General features: G+C 39.1%; 3 protein-coding genes across 3 annotated transcripts; 2 read left to right on the top strand and 1 right to left on the bottom strand.

Moving 5' to 3' along the window:
* Positions 1–2515: 2515 nt before the first annotated feature.
* LOC131890099 (uncharacterized) lies at positions 2516–7494 on the top strand. Its single transcript, XM_059239378.1, has 3 exons — positions 2516–2804; positions 2872–3230; positions 7076–7494. Exons 1-3 carry the CDS (start codon positions 2574–2576, stop codon positions 7293–7295), a joined length of 810 nt encoding a protein of 269 aa, XP_059095361.1. The 5' UTR covers positions 2516–2573; the 3' UTR covers positions 7296–7494.
* A 4370-nt stretch (positions 7495–11864) lies between these two features.
* Positions 11865–17333, bottom strand: LOC131890503 (uncharacterized). The gene is made up of 2 exons (XM_059239856.1): positions 16150–17333; positions 11865–12535 (listed from the first exon to the last, which is right to left on the bottom strand). Exons 1-2 carry the CDS (start codon positions 17309–17311, stop codon positions 11928–11930), a joined length of 1770 nt encoding a protein of 589 aa, XP_059095839.1. The 5' UTR covers positions 17312–17333; the 3' UTR covers positions 11865–11927.
* A 6096-nt stretch (positions 17334–23429) lies between these two features.
* LOC131890869 (uncharacterized) lies at positions 23430–24268 on the top strand (the record flags this gene model as incomplete). Its single annotated transcript, XM_059240309.1, is given in 2 exon segments — positions 23430–23840; positions 23910–24268. Coding segments are annotated over 2 exon segments (605 nt in total), but the record flags the coding sequence as incomplete, so codon positions are not given.
* Between the last annotated feature and the right edge of the window lie 69 nt (positions 24269–24337).

Genomic DNA, 24337 nt, shown 5'->3' with positions numbered 1-24337 from the left:
ATATATCCAACCACACATTTGAAAAGGTTTACCAACTTTCAACTGGATATGCTCATCGAACATTCCATTATCTTGGAGGACTACACCTAAATCCTTCATGGATGAGACCTGCTTAATGTCCTTACCTTCATCATCAATTAGTGGAGTGTCTAATGGCGTCGACCCAAAAGTCATTGAGCGTAATTTCATTCCGTTCAGGGCCATAATACTCTCAGTAACCCCAGAGTAGATTCTTTATAGGTCCTTTGCCAGGCTAGTGCAATCTTGGCCATTCCTACTAGACACTACCTTTGTATCGTCACCATAAGAAGTGAGACTGACAGTAATACTAAGCTTTTGAAGTGGGGCCATGAATATTATGAAAATGAGGGACCCTTAGATGGAGCCCTGAGGGACGCCCGACTTAACATCATGTATGTTACTAAGCGATCCGTCAACCTTAACTAATTGTTTCCTACCACAAATGAAACTTCTTAGCCAATTGAGAACCTTGCCTTGGATCCCAATCTCATGGAGCCTGTTAACTAAAAGGCCATGATCTACCTTGTCAAAGGCCTTAGCAAAGTCGAGATAAACTACATCAACTGACTCTTGCCTTTCCAGTCCCTCAATAACCTGCTCTAAATGCTCAATCAGTTGGGTAACCGTGCTAAAATGTGCTCGGAACCCATGCTGGCTCGGAGGTAAGGATTTCATGAATATCAAGAAATTCAGCAAGTTTGGACTTCATGATCTTCTCAAACTCATTCGCAATATTCGAAGTGAGAGAAATCGGCCTATAGTTATTGGGCAGCGACTTATCTCCCCCTTTAAAAATTGGAAAAACGTGAGCTAATTTTAATGAAGATGGAAACTTGCCCTGATCCAAGATGCAACGCATCAAGTACGAGAAAACAGGAGCAAGAACTAGTGAGCATCTCATCAGACACTGAGATGTCACACCATCAGGACCAGGAGGTCTCGAGAGTCTCAAGTCTCTGATGGCGTCTAAAGCATCTTGGTCTGTGACTACAAGATCAAGTGCTCAACTTGACTGACCTTGTCAATCCCAACAAACTCATCAATAGAGCAATGGACTGTTGCTCCTAAACTCAGTGGAGTTGAAAACACACTGGAGAACTTATCTCCAAGCATGTTAGCCATAGTCTCTACATTGCTAACGGCTTACCGATCAACCTCAAAAGGCCCAACAGGGTGCTTCATCTTTCTCTTTGAGTTTGCATAAGAGAAAAAAGCCTTCGGATTCGACCTGACCTCCTGAACCTCTTTACTCTCAGTTTGTAAGTGGTCATATTCGATGGAGGCCTTAATCTTACCCTGAACTACGTCCAACTTTTTTTGGAGACTAGCCACAATTACTGGATTCGAAATGCTCTTCAGCCTTTTTGCTAGTTTGAACCTCTTTTTGGGCAAAGCCTTCCTATATTTTGGAATTTTAGTCCTTGTCCCACCTTTCGGAACATATTCAAGGATTTCCAGACTGGAGCAAACTTCCTTAAAATTTGAAACTAACTTATCAATGGCTGCATCTCTGGACGATTCCTGTTTCAGAATTGAAATCAGGTCAAGTTCTTCTAATCTTTCTATAATCAACGGCCAATGTTCATCTTTGAACATGAACTTAGCCAGACCGACCTTTTGGGCCGGTCTTACTCTAGAGCACGCCGACTTCTGAGTAATGGTCGACCCTATCTGTATGCTATTGAATGAAAAAAACTGATGTTTGAACGGATATGAAACATTTAGTAGAAAAGTAATTGTCCACGATCAAATAACTTGATCAAATACCACAATTCGGAATCAGCAATAATCTCGTCAAAAGAATATTGATCACAATTACTTGTCCAATACAACTTGCTTGAAACACTTGGGCGTGAGTAGAATTGAAATGACAAATTGTGCTTATGGTTTCAAAGGGGACGATAGTTCTTTATTGAAATGTATGCAAATTTAGAGAGCAATCTTGCAACGGACATTGGGCAATACTTAAAATTTTATATACATTTACAACGACTAGAGATTACAGTATTGTGACAAATTTTCGACTTCTCAAGTATTTATATTGTAGTCCCTGATTAAAGTGTTATACAACATACCGAAAGTTTATTTGGCAAGTGGTAAATCTACGTCAGTTACTTTATTCTTTAAACCTTTGACCTTTGGCCTAATATCCTATTACATTGTTTCAATTTTTAATGAACTTCTAGGCCCCTGTCACTTGGTGTTGTAATTGGAAATCTTCATGTCTATATTTCATTATTAGCCGTACATATGGCAATCACTCTCCACATAAAGTACCTTTTAACTGGGTGTCACATCGACCTCTTTGAAATCAACCACACCATGTTTTTAAACAGCAACATGAGCGATGAGTAGAAACAAAAATCATACGAAACATGAGACATTACGTCCGAAGTCGGTTGAGTCAGATTTAACTTATCTCCTGCACTTGTAATGTATGCTCAAATCTTTATTAGGGTAGGCTAGACCCTCTGTGCAAGCAAGCTCAGATTCCATTGCCATATGTATAGTTTTTCGACAGTTTACTCTCACCACTGAGAGGAGCAGAGACAATGAAGCAAGTTCACGATTTACAAGCCTTGAAGGAAACTCTGATCAAAGAGTTACCTTTCTCCATCTTAGCTTTGGAGTCTGTAAAGCATCAAATCAAGTTCAATTTCCAGCCACCAAAAGAATTCTATGTGTCCGAAAACGAGGGATCGTCATACGTTGTGATTAAGGAGCGATTTGACGAATCCCTTCCCATGTTTACCATCTTTTGTAAAGAAAGTGACGTGTCTACGGTATGTACAAACAATTTGATTGTAGGCCCGTCCAACTGAAAGATATGTCAGCCTCCATTAATTTTAGGCCGAACAAGAACTGCAAGATATCATTCCATGGGATCAGCCTTGGGGAATAGGTGGATTACCAGACTATTTAATTGACACTTTCAAAGCCAAAGCCCAAAATCAAGGATCTAAGGAGCTTTTAGAAGTGAGCGAATGTTGGGTCGCAATCTTGGACCCTGAGACCCCCATTCCTGAGATGGATGTTCCTTCAAATTGCAAGGCTCAACATGTTGCGCCTGATGATGTGGAGTTTATGGACAGTTTGTGGAAATTTCGGTCAAGCTCCAGTCTCTCTATTTTAAGGGGTCAAACTGAGCGAGGATTGGCCTTTGGAACCTATGTGGATGGTCAACTGAAGTCCTCGCTTGTCACTTTCAAGTAAGCTTCTGACATGATATTTCTCGCATCGTAACGCTCTAATAGAGAATGACAGCTTAATCCGAATGACAGACAGATATGTTAACGAACCTTGTCTTTCTAATTTCACTTGATAAAACGCTGCTTTTAAACCTCTTCTTCTAAAACTTTGCATTAGACATGCAGAATTGAGCAATATCAGTAGAAAGATCTAGGATATCTTGCACATAATTCTCAATTCTGTGAGGTTTATAGAAGGTCTATGATCCTCTTGATATTACATGCCAAAATAGAGTTGGTTGCAAAGAACCTCTTGGATGCAAATGGGGCCTCAGTTCATTAGTTCCTTGTGTTAACAGAAATGCAATGGAAAGTGATACCCACCATAGGGTAGTAGGGACAAAGTTAAAATCAACGAAATTATTGATTTTTTTAAAGAAACTACAATCCCGTTACTTCTCAAAATTGCGTAATTTTAACGACCAAAGTACTAAAAAATTACTTCTTACTTTTCTTGACCTCAAAGCAGACTTTACTTTTTCGGTTTCCTTTGAGCAACTGAAGGAAACTTAATGCTTTTAGGCTACTTTACAAGCAATTGCCAAATGCCGAATCATTAGAATGATTGACAGTAAGCATAGATATTTTGCCCTTATTTTGATCAGAAATAAAACTTATCTCTGCCGCTCACAGACGTTGAAAATGTTTGCGCTAACAGATATTGGAAATGATTGTAGTTGTAAATGATATCTTTGCCGTGCTCCATAAAAAAAGTTTCGCCGCTCTTTCCCCGCCTTGGGAGAATTTGGCAGACTGAAAGGTAAAACACAAAAAGGTCAAATTTGCACCACAACAAAGCCGGGGCGGATTTCAAAATTTTGATAATTTATTAAAACCTTGCAAGGCTTAAGCACTGTTGCCTAAACAATAGTTTTGTTTTCTGTGCCTCCATCAGTTTGATCATTTCCACCAGAGTAGGCTTATTCTTTTTTATTTAGAACTACATATTGAAGTTCAAGATCTTGCAAAGTTTCGCTCTCATTTTCTTTTATTGTCTTTGCTTCCTTCGAAGCCTCTTTTACTCCTTTTTGGTTTTTGGCTCGAGGAGACAAGAGACAGTCGATGAATGTCGACTTGTGCTGGGTCAATTGTTTGGCCGCTTCAACTGAACACAAAAGCCAATTTGGCATTCATTAGTTTCTCTGGTATGCTTTTGAGATTTTACTATCAGCCATACAGTTTACTTATTATTGTTCAAGTAAAGTGACACTTTGAATTTGCAAGGAGCAAAGTTTCATCTTGGAATGACATTGGAATGGCAAACAATGGAACTTTCAATTTAACAGTCATTCCTTTTTTCTAAAAAAAGATGCGCGTAAAGTTTGAAATTTTATTCAAAGTGCATTTAATCATTTTCCTGCTAAATACATTTGTGGATCAGTATTGCTAAATCATGTAATTCAACGTCATATAAAACGTGTTTGGATCTAATTCGAATGTACAACTACAAAGACTTTTTCCTTGTGAAATATTACTGACACTATAGTTACTGGGGAGTGACTTATCTCCCGGGGATCCCCCTTTGAAAATTGGAACAACATGAGCTACCTTCAGAGAAGAGGGGAACTTGCCCTAGTCCAGGATGCAACTTATCAAGTACGAGAAAACAGGAGCAAGAACCTGTGAGCATCTCATCAGAAACTGAGATGTCACTCCATCAGGGCCAGAGGAGCTCGAGAGTCTCAAGTCCCTGATGGCCTCTAAAGCATCCTGATCTGTGACTACAAGATCATCAAATTGCTCAATTTGACTAACATCATCAGTCTCAACAAACTCGTCATTAGTGCAACCAGCTGTTGCTTCTAAACTCAATGTGTTTGAAAGGCAGCTTCATGAAGTATGGTCTGGGATAGAGCCAAATTTATTTCAGTCTTTAGTTGCGTAAATACCAGGGTAAAGTTAATTTGCAACTCCTTTTAAACAATTGAATCCTATACTTCGGAATTTTAAACTCTGCCCCGCCTTGTGCAACACATTCAGAGATTGCTAGAGTGGAACAGACGTCCTCAAAAACTAGACTCATTTTGTTTAAGGCTACATCTATGGACGATTCCTTTTTCAGCATTGAAATGAGATCAAACTCCCCTAACCTTTCTATAATCAACGGCCAATGTTCATCTTTGAACTTGAACTTAGGCAGACCGACCTTTTTGGCCGGTCTTACTCTAGAGCACGCCGGCTTTTGAGTAATGGTCGACCCTATCTCGAGAACATGATGATCTGACAGATTACTAGGTGTCACATGGACATACTGGATCAGATCAGGGTCATTGGAAAAAACAAGTCAAGAACGCTATTCNTCAAGAACGCTATTTGCTCTGGTGGCTACACCAACATGCTGAGAGAGATTGCGCAAGATCGCAAATTCCTCCAGCTTTTCGAACGACTGAGACGTCGATTTCGATACGGGAATATACCCATCTGGACTAGCCTCCCACTCTACAACGCTAGCCGGAAAATTGAAATCCCCTACGAAGAAAACTTTCGAGCAAACTGCCTGATCCAACTCATTTCCTATGAATTTGAGAGCTGACAAGAACGAGCTTACTGAACAAGAGGGGGGGCTATATATTGTTACAATGGACAGATCAGGACCTTGGAGGTGACAAACTAAGACCTCTACTTCGCGCAGGTCATTTCTAACATATAGACATACACCCCCATGCGGAAAAATGGGATTGTCAGGGCGTACTCTATCACATCAAACTAAATTGAAACCAGCCATTGCTACCTCTTCATCTAAGACCCCTGGTCGAAGCCAAGTTTCTGTCATAGAAATGAATGAGACCTGCCTATCTAAAGCTAGATCAAGCTTTGTGCTGTCTTTTTTGGAAATAAGACAATGCACATTCAAATAAAGCCCTTTTATGGGCAGATAGCCCTTCGATGAACTAGAGCTATCAAATCTTTGACTAGGCTCTCTAGCCTTAAAAAAATCCTGCTTTTGGACAAAACTCATCTTAGGTGGAGAATAAGAGAACCTTTGAGGAGAGGGTAAAAGGGGAGGAGAAGAGGGAGAAGGAACTCTGGCCGCCACCTGAGCATACGATCTAAGAGATGCGTGGGGCTCATGGCTGCAAAGTTTGGGCAGAAGAGAGGTTAAAGGAATTGAGGGTGAGGTTGTAGGAGAGGGAGGGGAACAAGGGGAGGGAAATAGGGAAGGAGAGAGGAAAGGGGTGGGGTAAGTCTGTTGAGAGACTTGACAATGAGGTTGAGACAACTGCTGTCTCTTTCTCCTAGTGCCCCTGAGATGGGCCTTTGTGCATTTGAAATTGAGGCATACCTTGTGCCTCAAAGATCTTATGCACATAAATGGGTGGAAAACGACCATTTCTTTCCAATGACGGCTCAAATTTATTTTTTATGCTTTGTAAACTCGAGTGTTACGTCATTGACTTGTATCAAAAAGGATGTTTTTTTAAAACACAAATTGTAGAATTTTCTAATGTTACTGGGAACGGATCAAGATGAAAGATTTAATGTTCTTAGCCCATATTCTGTACCGAAAATGGTTTGGCCCCTCCTCCTGTAAACGAGACTCCAAAAACAAATCGGCCACCCAAGCCCTTTAATACGTGGTACTGGAGATTACATTTCCTGTTGCGGGTAGAGAAGCCAGGGCAAAACCAAACCAAAAGAGGGCTTCTCAGACTACAGGAATGAAAACAAAAAAATGACTAAATTCAAACACAAGTTTAAACGTGTAAAATCTCGGCTTAGTTCCTTGACAACTTAGTTGTACCATATGCGCGTTATTGAGAATCAATAATTTTCTGCTTCATTTGTTTGGCATTTGTCTCTTTCAGTTTTGGTCCTCTTGGTGCCTTGGCCACGGCTGAAACTCATCGAAAGAAGGGTCTGGCCCAAATGGCTTTAACCTATGCGGCTAAACATCTTCGCTCTGAGGGTTTGACACCGTTTGCCTTCATTGAAACATATAACAAACCCTCGTTTCGCCTATTCATGAAAACTGGATTCAAACATACCCATAATGTGTCCTGGCTGTTTTGGAAGCGACCGCAATAAACGCCTCGAGGACGTTTCTAACTCACCAAGATCAACACATGCCTGACTCCCATTGAGGCTCTAACCAAGTAGTGTGCTAAAAGTATTCAAGCTTGTTTTTGTAGCTTGACTGAGCCCGCGCTCTAGATTACTCAAGGGTGACATTTAAGCCTCATTACAAATTTGGTGAGAACTGAAATACAATCACATAATGTGCTAATTGCGGACATGGAGTGATTGGGCAACGACACAAATGGTGCATAATTCGATGTTCTAAGACCTATACTAAATTCGGGGATGCCTTACTGGACAGAGAAAAAGAAATTAGGAAGTACAAAGAGTTTCACAACAAAATAACTAAGGCAATAGTGATTCCGGTGATGATTTGGCTGGGTTAAACTAAGTGGGACGAATATCTCTTACAAAAGACGAAAGTTAACGATTAAGGCCAGCAAATTCTTTTCACTATTAACCCTATTGCGCAACTGCCTGTCACTTGTTTCAAGGAATGGGTGAGGAGGGGAAAATCTCTCTATTCAAAGTTTTCATTTCCGCGATGGAAGAAAGGTCCAATGGCATTTGCAATCATTTTCAATGATGCTAGTACCGTATGCAGGAACTCCTCGTAGCAGGGGGGACAGAAGATGAATTGATTGCCCGCACTGTGACGGCAAACATTCAAATTATTGATAGTTTTGGGTTTTGAATATTTTCAATAATGTCGAGTATATGGCATTGCAAGTGCAAAAACCCTCGTTGCGGTTGCCGAGTACACTTCTCCCAAACTGTTAGGATTTTAGGATTGGTAACCCAAACTCACGGGACAACGTCGGCGTTGACTACATAATGAATTGTTGGCTAACGTCGATTTCAACCAAGTCATGATCGAGACACATCAAGCCAACATGATTAATGAATGAAAGTACAATGCGCCATAGTCCCGTGGGCCAATGGAGTCACTGAACAAATGGTCGAGTCTGCAAATCGGACAAATTGAGCATAACAAATTGGCAATTGAGAAAGCAATCACCCCTTAGGGTTTGTAAATTTTTGAAAGGTGAACTGACTTGCCTCATCAACGGTATGCGTAACAAATCAAGATCCAGTCGAGTGGACTAGAATAACCCAAAACCTTTTGGTGTATGGGAAACCAATGGGCGAATTTGGTACCCCAAACCAATGACCACTCTTTATCTATATCGACAATAAATTGCCAAGCAATGCAGAGGAACTCGCGGAACCTGGTATTCACTCTATTGAGGATCTGCAACTCCAATGGGAACATGTTGGAAAAAACATCAAGACAGGTGGCTTTGATTGAATCTCATCGAATCTCACTCACGGATTGGATGTGCTGGAAGCCAACATGAGATACAGAGAGGCCTTGACTTGGGAGGCCTACTGGGTGCAGTATTCCAATTGCCTCGTCAAAGTCAACCCTGTTAAAAGTGGGTAAAGGAGAAAATGAGACAGACCTTTATACAACATCCTTGGAAAGACCTAAGGGGAGCAAACATCTTGAGAGCAAACCTTATTTTTTAAGTTTCCAGAGGGTGATTGTGTTGATATGAATCCATTAGTTTCAACCTCAAGGAAATGCAAAATACCCAAGGGGAAGGATGATAAACGAACTTTTATATCATATGGGACAACCCTTTGTATGAAAAATGTGAACCGGGCCACCCTTCAGAAATGAAAGATTTGATATACTACATATTTAGCCCCCTAATCACGATGAAGCTTTGCATAAAAGTCAGGAAGATTTGCGACCCTCTACGAGTATCAAAAACGCGATTCAGTCTAACCTTGATACGACTACTACTTGATATTACTAGGGCCGGCCAAAACTTGCATCCTACAAATTTGCAAAAAAATGCATATCCCAGAATTTTCTGCAAATTTTGGAATTTCATCAGCAATATTTGACATTTTTCTTCAACTTATTGTGCTATTTCAGCCACTTCAGCACAAATATATTAATATTTCTGGAATTTGGGATTCTTTAGATGAATTTGCGTCCAGTCTGGGGAGAAAATTGTGAGATTTGGAGTTATCCTCATTTTGTCTAGAAATTTGCTTGACATGAAAGCCCAAAATAGGTTCCAGATACATTAACAACCGCTTGTATTTTTGTGCCATCCAGTAATTTCAAACAACTGTCTCTTTTATCATGACAGTTTTTTGAGGCACACTACATTTAAAATTGGGATGCATTTTGCTTGTGTAACATACTTCCTCTTTTAAAGTCAGACACATCTTAACATGTTCCCGTTTGGTATCAATAAGGAGAGTCAGAAGGAAAGTCAGTGCTTATGTTTTGACAAATTTATTTGCAAGTTTTGTGCAAATTCAGCTGACTTTTTATGCAAATTTGCTGTCAATAAAGACCACCTTAATATGCAAATTCCGGCCGGCCCTACTCACTATACATCTAACGTAACCTTGGCAATCCATGAAGAGAATGCCAAAATAACCAATCACAAACATCCATTCATTTAATCCCCTTCTAACTGGATGCACTTGTTCCATCGTTCCACCCACTTCTTGAAGGCCTTGGCAAAGTCCCCTTTGGGGATGGCACCAACCACCCGTTCCCGGTCAGTTTTGACGGTATTGCCGTTGATATGATCACCGGAGAGATGTGCTTTGAGAATAGGAAATAAGAAGAAGTCTGCCGGGGTAAGATCTGGGGAATAGGCGGGTTGGGGAATCACTTTGATGCTCTGGGTGGCCAAGTACTCCCCCGTGGTCTTGGCGGTATGAACGGGCGCATTGTCCCAATGCAAATGGCACCCATTCTCCACTAATTCTGGTCGCTTCTTCTTCAAAGCTTTCAAACACCTTCCCATGACGTCAATGATGTAGGCAAAATCAACTCTGGTGCCCACCAGGACGTGGTTTTGAAAGACCATGCCGTTAAAGTCGAAGAAGGCAATAACCACCTGCTTTTTCCGTGAAGCGTGGACTCTGGCCTTTGCCGGCCCTGGGGTGCGGTTTTTTAGCCATTGTTTGGACTGCTCCTTGGTCTCGGGTGTGTGGATGAACACTGCCGATTCATCCATTGTTATCATGGACCTCAAGAGTGCTTCTCCGAGATTAAAATGCAGTTTTTTAAAGCCTTTGGCACACAGGACTCGCGCAGCTTTCTTGTCTTGAGAGGGAGCTTGCGCACTCATCTTGCCGAATCCTTTACAAGGCCAAGATCGGGGTGCAGAATGTTTTCGATGGTTCCATGGCAGAGATCGAACTCACTTGCAAGTTGCTTGGTGGTTACAGGCGGTCCTCATCCACATATTTGCTAACGGCACTAATAAGCTCCAGAGTCCGGACCCATTCCTGGGGGGTTTCGATGCCTTTTGTCATCCGTGTCCTCACCAGCCTTAACAGAGGCCACGAGCTTAAATATTTGCCCAACCATCATGGCAGAAGGGCCATGGGCGGCGTCGACCAGTTTTTTAATGTCATTGGCCTTCATGCCCGTTGTGGTGTGGTCCGCGACGAAATCTCTCACACGGCCCATTGGTTCGAAGTCCAGAAATGGGAACGGGTGCCACAAGTGGCCTTTAAAGATTGGTCGCTGCTGATGAGCAAAGGGGGGCTAGCCAAATATTGTGAACAATAACATTATTCAGAATTGCCTCAGAAAGAAATGCCACTTTATCCTAAAACCCCTATTTTTTACATAGCGGTCACAAAACCTCGACTCTCATTAGTTTTTGACATCACCTTGTACGAGAAAGCAGGAGCAATAACCAAAGAGCATCTCATCAGAAACTGAGATTTCACACCATTAGGACCAGGAGAACTTGAAAGCCTCAAGTCCTTCATGGCCTCTAAATCATCTTGATCTGTGGCTGGAAGATCATCTAAACGCTCAACTTGACCAGCCTCGCCAATCTCAACAAACTCATCAATAGTGCAATGGACTGTTGCGCTCAAAGAGTTGAAAACAGGAGGCCTTTGAGAATGTTTCATTTTCTTCTTAATGTTTGCATTAAAGAAAAAAAACTTCGGATCCGACCTGACCTCCTGGACCACTCTACTTTCTTTGTTCAAATGATCATTCTTAATGCGGGCCTTGATTCTATCTTGACTAAAATCCAATTTCCTTTAGAGTCTAGCCACACCTACTGGATTCAAATTTCTATGGAGCCTTTTTTCCTCCTAAACTTTGGGTTTCCGCTTGTATCCCACTTTTCGGAACATATTCAAGATAGCTATAGTGGAGCAAATCTCCTAAAAAAATTAGATCATTTTATCTAGGGCTACGTCTATGGACGATTCCTGTTTCAGAATAGAAACCAAGCCCACCTCCTCGAACCCTATGCAATTAGAGGCCAATGTTCGTCTTTAAAGATAAACTTAGTTACTATGAAACATACTGGCTTTTGACCGTTATATTGGGTTTTCATACTAATCCCTCCCTGAACTTGAATGTTCGATATATCCAGTAAAATTACATAAATTTTGGAAGTTCGATTGTAATAATGTTTCTCTTGGTTTGTGAGTTACAGCAGTTGAACTCAATACACTGTACCGATATTTTCACTCACTTGTAAGCTTTAATTGTTTCATTGATAACAAATGGGGTATTACATCGTGATTCAGAGAATAAATCATATATAAACACAAAACTTAGGGTTACTGCCTTCATCAACCATGAAAGTCAAGGCTGCCGGCAAAAACACGACTTTCAGCCATTTCCCCGGTGTTCTCGCAATATTTGTTAATCTCCTGTTTTAGCTCTTGCGAATTTTGTCTTTTAACCGACAGTTTGTCCCAAAAACATTCCAAGGCAAGAGAAACCAGGCAAAGACTGTAACCTAATCCCATGACGACATAAACGAGGATAAGTTGACCACCAGACAAAATCATCACCTCAACTGGGAAAGTGCCTTCTTCCATTGAGCCTTCCCATCTTTGGCTCAAAAATTCCAATGATCCTCTTTCCCGGAGACGCTGAATTCCAAGTCTGAAAATTGGAACTAGAGGAGAGTTCTTGGGAAAAATGATCCCAACGTCTTGACGTTTTCCTTGGGCAAAAGTCCGCAAGTTTCTTTTTTGGTGTGGATGTTGTCCCAAAAATCCTTTGAAGTGTCTGACAAAAACGTGAAACACTGTTTGACTCGACCGAGCCTCGGCCATGATCTCTTCATAATTAGAATATAAATTCTTCATTTGATTATCCATTAATCTGTCATAGAGAGTATAATATTCTGGTTTCTCGGGTGATGCGTTTCCTAAAATGAGCACCTCGTTTCCTGGTAAGAAAAAAAACTTTTAAGATTACAACTCCTGTTGCCATCTTTACAATTGTAAAGGTCACAATCGAAGGTTCGTTGTAAGCTTTCCAATCAACTTGATGGGAATCAAAGATGGGCGATAAAAACTCAAACGTAATCGCTCATCCCAAATTTGCTTCAGCCTTATTTGAAAGTTGAACCGTTTTCGTCAATACACCTTTTTCATTTGGGGTAAACGGTCATTCCCTCTTCAAAATAATTAATGTCAATGAAAACTAAAGTTTATAAATGGTGATGTTTTTGTCGTATGTCAAAATGCATGTATTTTGATCCAAAATGTTGGCTCTTGGGTCAAACTAGCGATTAGCATAATTAATGATCAACCTCTGCTATTTTTCGTCGTATTTATTCAATTCACGATCAGGGAATTTGACTCTGATCGAACCTGTACATAGCTTTTCATAGATACGGCCACTCAAATCCACACATCTAGCTCATCAGCAATTGGAACAAAAACGATAACATTAGATGAGTCGATATACATATACTGGGTTAGAACGAATAATTGAGACAATTTTGAATTTCATCCAAAACCATAATATGTAAAAATACTAGTACAGAACCATGTTCCTTTTTGAATGATATATGTTTCAGGTTCTGCAATGGACCTGACATCGAGAACAAAATAAGCCGTAAACAAAAAGAGAACTATTTAAACCAAAAACACTATTATGTATAACGATCCATAAGTCCTCTCAATAATCTGCATGGTTCCTGAGGACCTTAAATACATTATATTACATTATATTAGAACAAGACAGAAACGGGGCTATCGTCCAACTTGGCTGCGAGGGAAATGGCCCAGCAAAGATTGCCCGCTTGCTCAAGTCCCCCAGGGCAACCGTCCACAAGGTCATGAAGGCTTTTAGCAATCTGACAAGTCTAGCCTGTCAAAGCACAAGACCAGAAGGGAAGCAATTGGAACTCCAAGATTCGTAGCTGGGCTTGATAAATCAATTAGTGCAAACCCAACCACGTCCATTGCCACCTTGGCCAAGAACTACAATGTGATCTACTGGACCATTGGAAAGGCCATCAAAGATAATCTGGGCTTCCTTTCCCGAGTCTGTCCTAAGAAGCACCTGCCCCCAGAGCGATACGAGTAACTTCGTGTTAAGAGAGGGAAGAAAATCACCATTGAGGTCAAGTGGAGATCACCTCCAGGTGTTCAGTCAGGAGAAAATCTTCACATTTGACCAAGCCTACAATTGGAGAAATGACCGCCATATCTGTGCTAATCCTCATGCACGGTGTTTATAATTCCTGATTCAGTGCTTGCGCAAATGCCAAAACTTTTAGTTGCCATTTTCTTTGCTAAAGAAACAAAAGGAACAATTTTTGTTCAATAAGTATCTTTAAAAGTAGCTCATATTAGTATATTTATGCACTTGAACTATGTTTTTAAGTATTGTTGCGCAAAGCCTAGTCAAACAATGTTACCAGAACTCTTAGTTGTGCACTGACATAAAATTTCATCAATATCTATTTTGCACATGCTTAGTTATTACACCTTGAAAGTAGCATTTTGCCGTAAAATAGGTCGAAAAATGACATAAACCTACTTTAGTTAATTGCAAAAAACAAATGATGTACTTTTATGATAGCATGAAAATAAATGTTATTCTTTCATTTTCATAAACCTTTCCGTAAAACCTAAAATTAATTAATATTGGCTCCTAATTTCTACTTCGGATTTGAAATTTCCACTTCCTTTTCTTAAACTTGGAAAGCTAGACTAGCCAATCATGTGGTTGAAATTTTATAAGGATACATGTGCCGGTCAAATTATCAAATTTGTCCCTTTTTGATCAGATCATTTTCTACATAGCAAAAACTTTTTTGTCAAGTGTTAATAAAAGTGCCTTAAACTTCAAGATCACAAACAATGAACTCATGGTTAACGAGTGTGATGTTATAGTTACGAATCGTTTATTTTAAGTATTTTTCTAAGTGATATTATAAACTATTTTTTGCTCTTTCTGAATGCTCTTGAAAAGTGGAACATTTTCATTTATTTTTAGGATATTGAGAAAGCATATTATATTTCTTGACAATTACTATAAGGTATAATCAGAGCATTTTACGGCCAAATTCGGTGCAAATTACAGCTTTTGAAAGGTAATTTGTCAGAGTCTGTTCCATGGATTTTTATGAAATTTTGATTGAAGGCGTAACTAAGAATGTTCACTATGTCTTTTAATAAAAATTTTAAAAATACGATTCTCCAATAGGTTTTCAGTGAATTAATATACTTATAGTAGCTAGTTTTAATGATGCACAGTTTTTCAAAGTTCGTCCTTGTGTTGTTTAAACAATGAAAAACGCTACTAGAAGTCTTGACATTTGAGCATAATATTTTCAAGTGTAGTGGGAACCACCGTGCATGGGAAGGGAGATAGAATGACGGAGTCCACTAACGCGTCATATCGATCTTGCTAAACTCGGTTTCATGGGTTCGATCCCAAGTCTCACCGAGCCAACTCTAGAGGACCCTAAAAACTTCTGAGCTCCCAAAAATATATACATGTATACATAAGTGTCAAAAATAATTGTGTCTTAATGACGTGCAAAAATGTAGCAATAAACGCATTTATAATCCTTATGAGGTCCTTGCCGTCATGCACAGCAAAAATCCGTCAAGCATCAAGACACTGCGAGTCATCAGCTCAATGGAGCACGTCATGCCCCGTCCAGTTCTTTGGCATAAACCAGAAGGTGACAAAGGAGTTATACCCTGATGAGAAAAATGTACTCAAACCATGGATGGACGATGTGGCAGATGGCAGGTCCTACACATTTCAACAAGATGGTGGTGACCTGGTTTGGGGAGAATATCCCCCAGAATATTGGCCTCCAAACAGCTCCGATCTTAATCCCCGTGACTTTTTTTAATGGAGAGCACTTGCAATAAAGGCATGTACCTCTCCTAATGCAAATCTATCATCTTCGAAGAAGGAGATGGCCAAGTTAAACCTGACGAAGTTAGCCCGGGCCTGCAAGTCATACGGGCGCCAGTTTGAACATGCGGTTGACAATGAAGGGGAATATTTGAGTAAAAGTTAAATACTATGTGTAAAGGAATTACCCCCAAAACATGAAATTTTATCTCTGCTTGCACTCGTTTTGATTTGCGATGAAGTTCAGAACTGTCTCAATTTATCGCTCTAACCCAGTATGACACTTTTCGATTGTTTGCATTACGTTTCGTTAATCTTTTTTTTGACGAATAATTTTTAGAATATCACTACAATTATCATTGTAAATTAACACGGTAAAGCCTTCTTCTGTTGTTAAGTTTGCTTAGCGTTTTCTAGCATCAGTCAGACAGACCTTCCTCATCTTCGCAGCATTAAGAGTTGTGTAACAGATGACGAAGATTTTTGTTTCAAGTTTTTCGCAAATTTAGTTTTACTTACAACAAGATTGAAATATGAAAAAAGAATTAGGACGTTTCCTGCTTTGGTCAAAACAATTTGAAGTACTACGGTACGACACGTAGATCCAATCTAGTAAAATTTGGTTTAAATCTTTGCAGAAACTCGGGCTTGGGTATAAATAGTGTGTATCATCACCTGTCAAAGCTTTGAGATTCCAAGAAGGATAAGCATCCACAACATCTTTAAGGGAAGCAAATGGAGAAGAAGGTTCATTGGCAAAAAACATGGTAAGGGCCCCTCCATAAAACGCATTCAAAAGCACGAAAAAATACCATCCAGAAGTTGAAACCATCTTGTAGCTCTCAGATTGGTTTATATATTGAATAGACGTGGTAACAACTGCACAAATCCCAATTATCAAGGAGATGAATCCCGTGGCTATCCAAGATTCATAAGTGAATGGACGAACGAATAGAGTTAGGTCGACTTTTGGTATTTGAGGAAAAAAGCAGAGTTGTTCCATGTCATAGGTTATGATCGAAAAGTCGAGCAATTGACTGCGGTCCACATTCCAAACCCAGAGGCTCAAGCTCATATGCACCTTTCCCTGGATCACGTTCCCCAAAACTCCACTGAAGTTCTTACCAAATTGCGATTGCATGCCCCAATCATCATTGGGTTCCACGATGGATCTTAAGGTAAAATTGAACATATTGGCACAAGAATTGGCCAGATCAACGAGATATCCGTAAGAATGACCATCAGATTCAAACATGGTGTAAGGAAACCAATCAACGGATTGGGACATGATGTCCATACCCTGAAGATTATAATCCTCGATGATCTTGCCATTTTCCTCGAGTTTCAATTTCTGAATGACAAGGGCATTATTACTGCTAGGGAATAACGTGATCACTTGGTAAAATTCCGTCGACGTAGTTTTATTCCATAGCCCTAAATAGAAAAAACTTGAGGCCTTATAATTGTTCATAGACTCTCTTATCCTTTTTAAGGAGTCCTTAGAGGATCTCGCCACGAATATCATCGATGATTGAATCTTGACATCTTGAAGATAGATGTTTATTTTCTCCATATTAGTCAGAAGGTCATCCGTTATGAACAGATCAAAGCTGGCGTAAGAACAGGGTTGAAATTCTTTGCTCCAGCTTAAATAAATCTCACTTCCCAAGAATAATTCGGAGACTAGCATTTTTGAAGCTGCGGAATCTAACGATATTGAATGAGCACATACGTATTTTTTGCCGTTTCCCACCAAGAAATCCTTCAGTTCTTGAGCACAGGTCCCAGAAATTTTCAGCACTATAAATATCGCTAGAACAAAACACGCCATATCCATGCTTATGTGGCCCCTTTAAGCTGAAGACTGATCTGAGTGGTAATTGGAATTCTGTCCAACGCCATGCCGAATAAAGAAAGACTACGAGGGCTTCTGTACTACCCCCCTATACCTCTACGTATTGATTAAGGCCTGAAATGCAGATCTCCATGGAACCAAGCAATTATTCTATGATTGTCGATACTCCATGCTGTGTTTATAGTAACTAGTCTATTCGTACTCGTCGATTGCACTTCGTGGTTTGAATGCTGAACTTCCCTACAACCTTGTTTTACCTTACTCGTCAACAATTATTAGACACATATACATCAATCAAGCTTAATAAAAGACGAAATGGATTTGTAAACTAAGATTATGAGTTTTCTAACTGGCTAAAGAAGACGGTTGCCATCATAGTCATTTCATAATTATAGTGCTGCATGCACAAATTAGATATATATTTTTTTTCTTTAGAAAATATTAGCAATATATGGGACGTGGCTTCAGTAAATGGAAGCTACTTTTTGACGCAAATGCACCCGATGATCAACCAAATATTTTTCACCACAAAGTTTCGTCAAACCACGAAAATAACATTTTTGTGTAATTTGATCAAAAGAGCTAAAAACTGAAATAGAATATTTCTATTCTAAGATTTTCTTCCAAATAATAGGGTTTAGAATCCTACTGTCTCGTACTTGATGCATTGCACTTTGGATCAGGTTCTCGATTATGCAATCACCTATTAACTGGGCTTGAAATAACTCTACCGGCAACGCATTACTTTACTGAAAAAGTAACGGTAACGGAACGGTTTTGTAGTCTTTCCCTTACCATTACTTTCTTCTTTCCTTAACGAGCGAACTTTTTTTCCATTCCCTCTCAAATGCAATGATGTTGAAAAATCGCGAAGCGTTTTTTTTCGCAGTTTTAGGTCCTCTTTTTTCTGCAAAAGTAACGGGTAACAGTAAAGGTAACGCGTTACTTTTGTTCGTTAACGCCTCAAGCCCTGCCCATTAATCAAAACCTTATGCCAATTTTAGGCAGGGACTCTTAAGAAAGGAAAAAACACGGCTTTCATGTGCCCGCCCCGTTCGGCCATTGCCTTGAATTAAGGCAGCACCTCAACATAGTATCAAGAATACAAGATTGCGCATGCTTTAGAGCATATTTAAGTCCTTTTTAGTAAATGATGATCTCTTTGATATACAACTCTGTTCACATGCCAAAAATCTCTGCATTAATCTTAAACATCAAAAGAATAAGCGAAATAACCATGGACATCAAATTAATCAAAAACAATTAAATTTTCATTAAAATAAATGAAACATTGCGCAAAGCCTACTCAAAAACATTCATAGAAAAAAAAAATCGACACGAATCATTTCATTTTTTGATGACGAACTTACACTGACAAATAATATAAGAAATTCATGAAATAGGCAGTAAAAGTGCTCGTACATAAATATAAATGTAATAAAGTATCTGAGATGAACAATTGATAATTCTGTTTTAATCCACCCATTTGACAACAGAAACATCAGATATTGATGAAAATTGGATGGGTTGTTTTTGAATAGAGTTTAAATTTCTTCCTATTATGAAGTTTGTATAAAAGGCAGGCATTATTTAAGGGGCACAAAGTAATACCAAAGGAGAGTGTACTAGATTTCAATTTGAATTTTGGACTGCAAAAATTTGGTTTTAGCAAAAGTATCCAAAATAGTCAAATGAAACAGGTGTCATATCTGTTAAGATATATCATCGCATGATTATGAAGCATTCAAATTAGTTTAATGGACAATATGTAACTCAGAGCTACAATATGCCTCCTTTTGGTTCGGGGACCATTCCCAGAGTGAGGACCTTAGTTTCATAACAAATTTGTCATATTACTTGAAATTTGGTCAAGATGTTTCTGAAACAATTTTCTTCAAACAATATTAGTAACAAAAAATATTGACTGATTGTGTTTAGAGCATATTCCAGCTTTATTAAGAACACCTAATTAGTATTTTTCAGTAATTATACTTCAAGACAGGTCAGAAGTCATTTTAAGTCAATTCATATGCCTTGTTTGAAAAGGATACCATCAATGGTTACAAAAATGAAATCAGTCACATATCTATTTTGTACAGTAACTATGCCAACTTTATTGACAAATTTTGATTGTTGCCCGAATTTCGCCGTAATTGCCTACTGTTCTTGCTCCAAAATATCGGACATCCCTTTATGTTGTCCCACTTTTTACAGGGGAAGGAAGATAAAGCGGCGCCCAGTAGCTCAAGCTCGAGTTCTTTCTCTTCAAATATTGCGATAATGTTTGAAAATATCATGAAGTTCAAATTTGTTGTCCTTGAAGTCTTTCCTTCTGGTAAGAAATCGTTTCGAGCCTATTATAGCACGGGTACCCAACTGATTGAGCAATAGACAGTCATAAGCCAGGTGATGCAGTTTACCTTGACTTTGACAAGGTTCATTATGGCCTTTAAATTGATTGGCTACTCGAGATAGGGATCCAGGGGGAAGTTCTCGATTGGTTAGGAAGTTATATCAGTGGTAGGAAGCAATAAGTTTAGGTAGATTATTTGATTGTATTTATCAGTACAGGTAATTTTTTTTAAGGTGAGTTCGTCTTTGGTACATGGTACATAGATCAGGCTTGGATTAGTGACTATTGCATGAAAATTGAGATAACATATCATAGGGGATAAGTGGGCACCGACTGATTGTTGGCGGATATTAAGGACAAGTATGCTGTCAAGTCAGGTGTTTCATGGGGCTCCATTTCCAGGCATCTTCTTTTCAGTATATTCGTTGATCTTTTTCAAAAGCTTAAAAGTAATGCCAATATCTGTGTCAAATCTGATGGGGCAAACTTAGTTTACGGTTGGAATTGTAAAGATCCAAGTAGTATGTCGGAGATTGAAACACTCCACCCGTAGATATTGGCGGTAAAGATGTTAAACTACTTTGGTCCATGGATTATAAAGAAGTAGTCCTGAAAAATAATGGAAGGTTCGATAAACTGATCCAATTGAAGGAACTTTTCAAACGTTTGATTGGATAAATCTCGATTGGAATGTGGCAGAAGAGAGACTTTTTAGGAGGCCCCAGTTCCAATCTTTTCACTTTGATGAAAAAATTATGGCGGTATCTTTTGCTCATCGGACCCCTGAATGCCCAAGACCGTCCCTTGGGCGAAAAAATTCCTCCGGTAGCCCTCTTGTATCTCCGTTGTTGCTTGGGTAAGAAAAAGGTCGTTACGACGATTGCAGACTTGGTCCACGGTAAAGGTTTTCTTGTTGGAAATTATCCTGGTGGTGGAGGACTTATCGTGAATTAGATGCGTGTTGTTTTTGCCACTTGCTATTCTTTTGTCTTTCATAGGTGTACGATTTTCTATGAAGGATCTGTCTACGACCAAAATCCTCAATCACAGCCACTCTCTGATCGTGTCATCGTACACATTCAGGGCCTTGTACAAGGTGGTTCTCGCGGTCTCATCTTAATAATTTTTGCCAAATTTACTTTGATATCAACGGTTCAAATTTTAAAACGGGTTCTTGCAAAATTGTATTGTGATCGCATTTCCAATATCAGCATATAGTGCTTACTTAGCAAGCTTGGTATTACAGTATACTATGTTCAATATGAGTCTAACAAGTGGACACTGCATACTTTAGTCACTTTTTAAAACCATTTAGGTGATACAATTTCTAGACATCATCTGTTGTACTATGTGTTCTGCATAAAAATGTCCTTTCAAGATAAATCTTCACTTGTATGCTTGAAGTAAACATAATCAAATCAATCAACTTGAGCTGCCCTGAAACGTCATTGAACAATAAGTGACTTCACTCATAGAACGTTCACGAAAGCAATATCTTCAGTACATTGTTTATTGCAATAGTACTTTTCATTAATTTTCTCAAAGATCTGAGGCTTATTGACATGCTCTTAAATGATTTTCAAATGACATCAGACGAAGATATGAGTGCTTCCTCCGAAATATGTTAATATTGTGCTTAATTGTGCGGGTACATATTTAGTCGCTCTTTAATTCAAATTCGCATGCACACAGAATGACTTCGGGTCCGTTTGACTGTCCAAAGCAGCAATAACTCATCAAGTTCGCATCCGTCTCTAAATGAACTATGTCATGTCAATTTGGCAGGGTTTCTTTTCATCTTCGGTGCCTGGGATATTTGAGTTGCATTCCCACTGTGGTACTCACAATACTGATAAAGTTTTTTTTGCAAATGCCAAGACTTTTAATGATAATTTTCGTTGTTATTGAAACAAAAGGAACATTTTTTTGTAAAAAATCATCTTGGATTCTAGTTCAGATTAAAATATTAATCCACTTAAAACCTACAAAGAGATAATATTTTTAAAAACCTAATCAATAGATGTTGAGAGTAACCTCAGTTGCGTTTCCAACTAAAATTTTATTTCAATCCATGAAGCAAACGATAAGATATCTCGTTTTCAAAGATTGCATTTGCATCAAATCTGACTCCAAATTGCTCCGGCTATATCTTAAAGCAATTGCCAAGAGATATAATAAGCTTTTTCTATGCCTAAAATATAAATATAAATGTTCCACTTTTTTGAAGCAGGTAGAAAACCCCGAATATAGTTTGCAGTATAACTTAAAACTTACTCAATGTCAATATTTCACAATTGTGATGCCATACTTGTCAATCGCAACTTCAATCAAGTTTATTCTTGAATTTTGGCAAAATTGTTTTAACGTTGAATAAAAACATCCTTAGTACGTAGAAATTAATTATTGCAAAACGTGACGAATTTGAAAATTAAACTGTCACATGTATCGTACAAATATTTTAGGAACATGATAATATAGTGCAGCTTTTGGCACTTAAGGAAAATTTGTAATTTTTAAGCGACTTTTTTGCTACTTTTAGCTTTTAAAGAAATCTTAAAGAAAATGGAGAAAATATATTTCTTGTGTAATTGAAACAGACAATGATATGTCTTGGGAATAACTCGAACCATAATTAGGCCATTTTTCGAGCTTTTAAGGCGTAAAGCGCAACCTTTAAGTTGTAATAACTAAGCATGTGCTAAATAAAAGTTTATGAAGCTTTACTTCAATACATAACTAAGAGTATTTTTAATACTGATTGACTACGTTTTTGACAATGTTGCATTTTAATGTACTTGAAATGATTTAATACACTTATCTGAGCTACTTTTAAACATGTGTATTTCACAAAAGTTGTTATTTTTGCTTCTTTGACGAAGAAAAACTTAACCAGAAAATATAACCACAGTGTTCATTTATTGCGGCCGCTCGACAAAAACCTCTCTGATAAATACTAGTTCTCAGCTGTTTATTCGTGAATTGAATGGAAAGGCAAGCCAAATTATAGACGGACCTCGACAAGCCCAAGCCTTGTATGGACTTTACCCAGTATGAAAATGGGAATCTTGTTCTTGAAGAGCGCTGGCCAGACGGGAAAATGTTTTTCTCTCAAAATTAACGTCCGATTGGAAAAGATTGCCATTTGTAATTAAAAACCCGGAAAATTGCACTATTTCAAAGAAGCCCTTGTCATATTTCAACTCTGATGCTGCAATACAATTTTCCCCTCCCACTTGTCCTACCTTTCTAGTGCTTATGATTGCACTTTCACTTATTACAACATGGAGACAAACATTCCTCAAAAGCAGCAAATTCCAATATCTTAGAGTAAAAAGTATCTCAAAAAATTCCGGGGATTCCATTCCCAGTTGTGGTAAAGAAGTTTGTTGAAAAACATGTTTTTATGACTAGTTGAGGTTTGAAGAAGCAAAGGGATCAAGTTGACTCACTTGACTCACTAAGGTTCACAATGGTGAGGAATATTGAGCTAGGAATGAACCCGAATTTGCGGCAATGTAAGAATGCCAAGTACCTTGGGAAAACTACGAAAATATGGCTTAAGATACTGGCTTCAATGCGTCATATTAAGGCAAGCCTGATTGGTCCTCATGACATCTGGAGGCGAATGTTTCATTGGCAGCTTGTGGTGAGTGGATTTTCGTACTGGGTAACGTCCATACAAGACTTGTTCCTTCGGAGTTGCATAGAAAGTACACTCTGTGTTTACATTGAGAAGGAACGTGTGTACCGTGTGTACACACATTCAAGCATAGCTCAACAATAGCTCGACAAAAAAAAATACATACTTGATCTCGTCGATCAGGTGAAGGTTAAAGATAATCGACTTCATTACAGACTTTATTGCACTTTGATATCTTTGGAATCAGCTCTTAAGGGAGAAAAATAATCAGCATGCTCAGAAGTGCAATGAAGCGAGTACACGATCTCACAGCTCTCCGGGATACTCTGGCTAAAGAGATGCCCTTTTCCATACAAGCGCTGGAATCGGTGAAGCATCAAACAACCTTCAAGCTCGAACCAGCCAAGCCTTGCTATGTTTCCGAGGACGAGAAATCCTCCTTAGTCGTCATCAAAGAAGCAAGTAGCGATGCCTGTCCCATGTACACAATTTATTGCAACCAGCCAGACGTCGCCAAGGTAAAACGAATGATGGTCCTTCGAACCGAGCCAGAACTTCTTGAACATGAAGTTTCTCAAATGCTCTAGGTTGAGCGAGATCTGAAGGACTTCATCAATTGGAACGAACCCTGGGGCTTTGGGGGTGTCCCGAGTTACCTGGCCCCAACTCTGAAGAAAATGGCCTTGGCCAATGGCCCTGAGGAGCATCTGGAAATCATGGATTGTTGGGTGTTCATTTTGGATCCGGACGTCGTGCTGCCTGAGGTCGAGATTCCGTCTAAATACAAGATTCAACAAGTTCCGCCCTGTGATGCCAAATACATGGACGATTTGTGGAAATATAAATCCGGACCGAGCCTTGACTTGCTGGTTGCTCAAACCAAAGTAGGTCTTGGATTTGGAGCTTATGCGGACGGGGAGCTGGCGTCTTCGACGGCTGTATTCAAGTCAGTTTTTTTTAACTTATGAGTTTAGGAGGCGGCCGATGGCAATAGTTTGTTTCTGTTCTAGTTTTG

This window comes from Tigriopus californicus, chromosome 11 (assembly GCF_007210705.1).
Source record: "Tigriopus californicus strain San Diego chromosome 11, Tcal_SD_v2.1, whole genome shotgun sequence".
Taxonomy (NCBI): Eukaryota; Metazoa; Arthropoda; class Copepoda; order Harpacticoida; family Harpacticidae; genus Tigriopus; species Tigriopus californicus.
The sequence above is the reverse complement of the archived record's forward strand: the minus strand, read 5'-3'. Positions and strand labels throughout refer to the sequence as shown.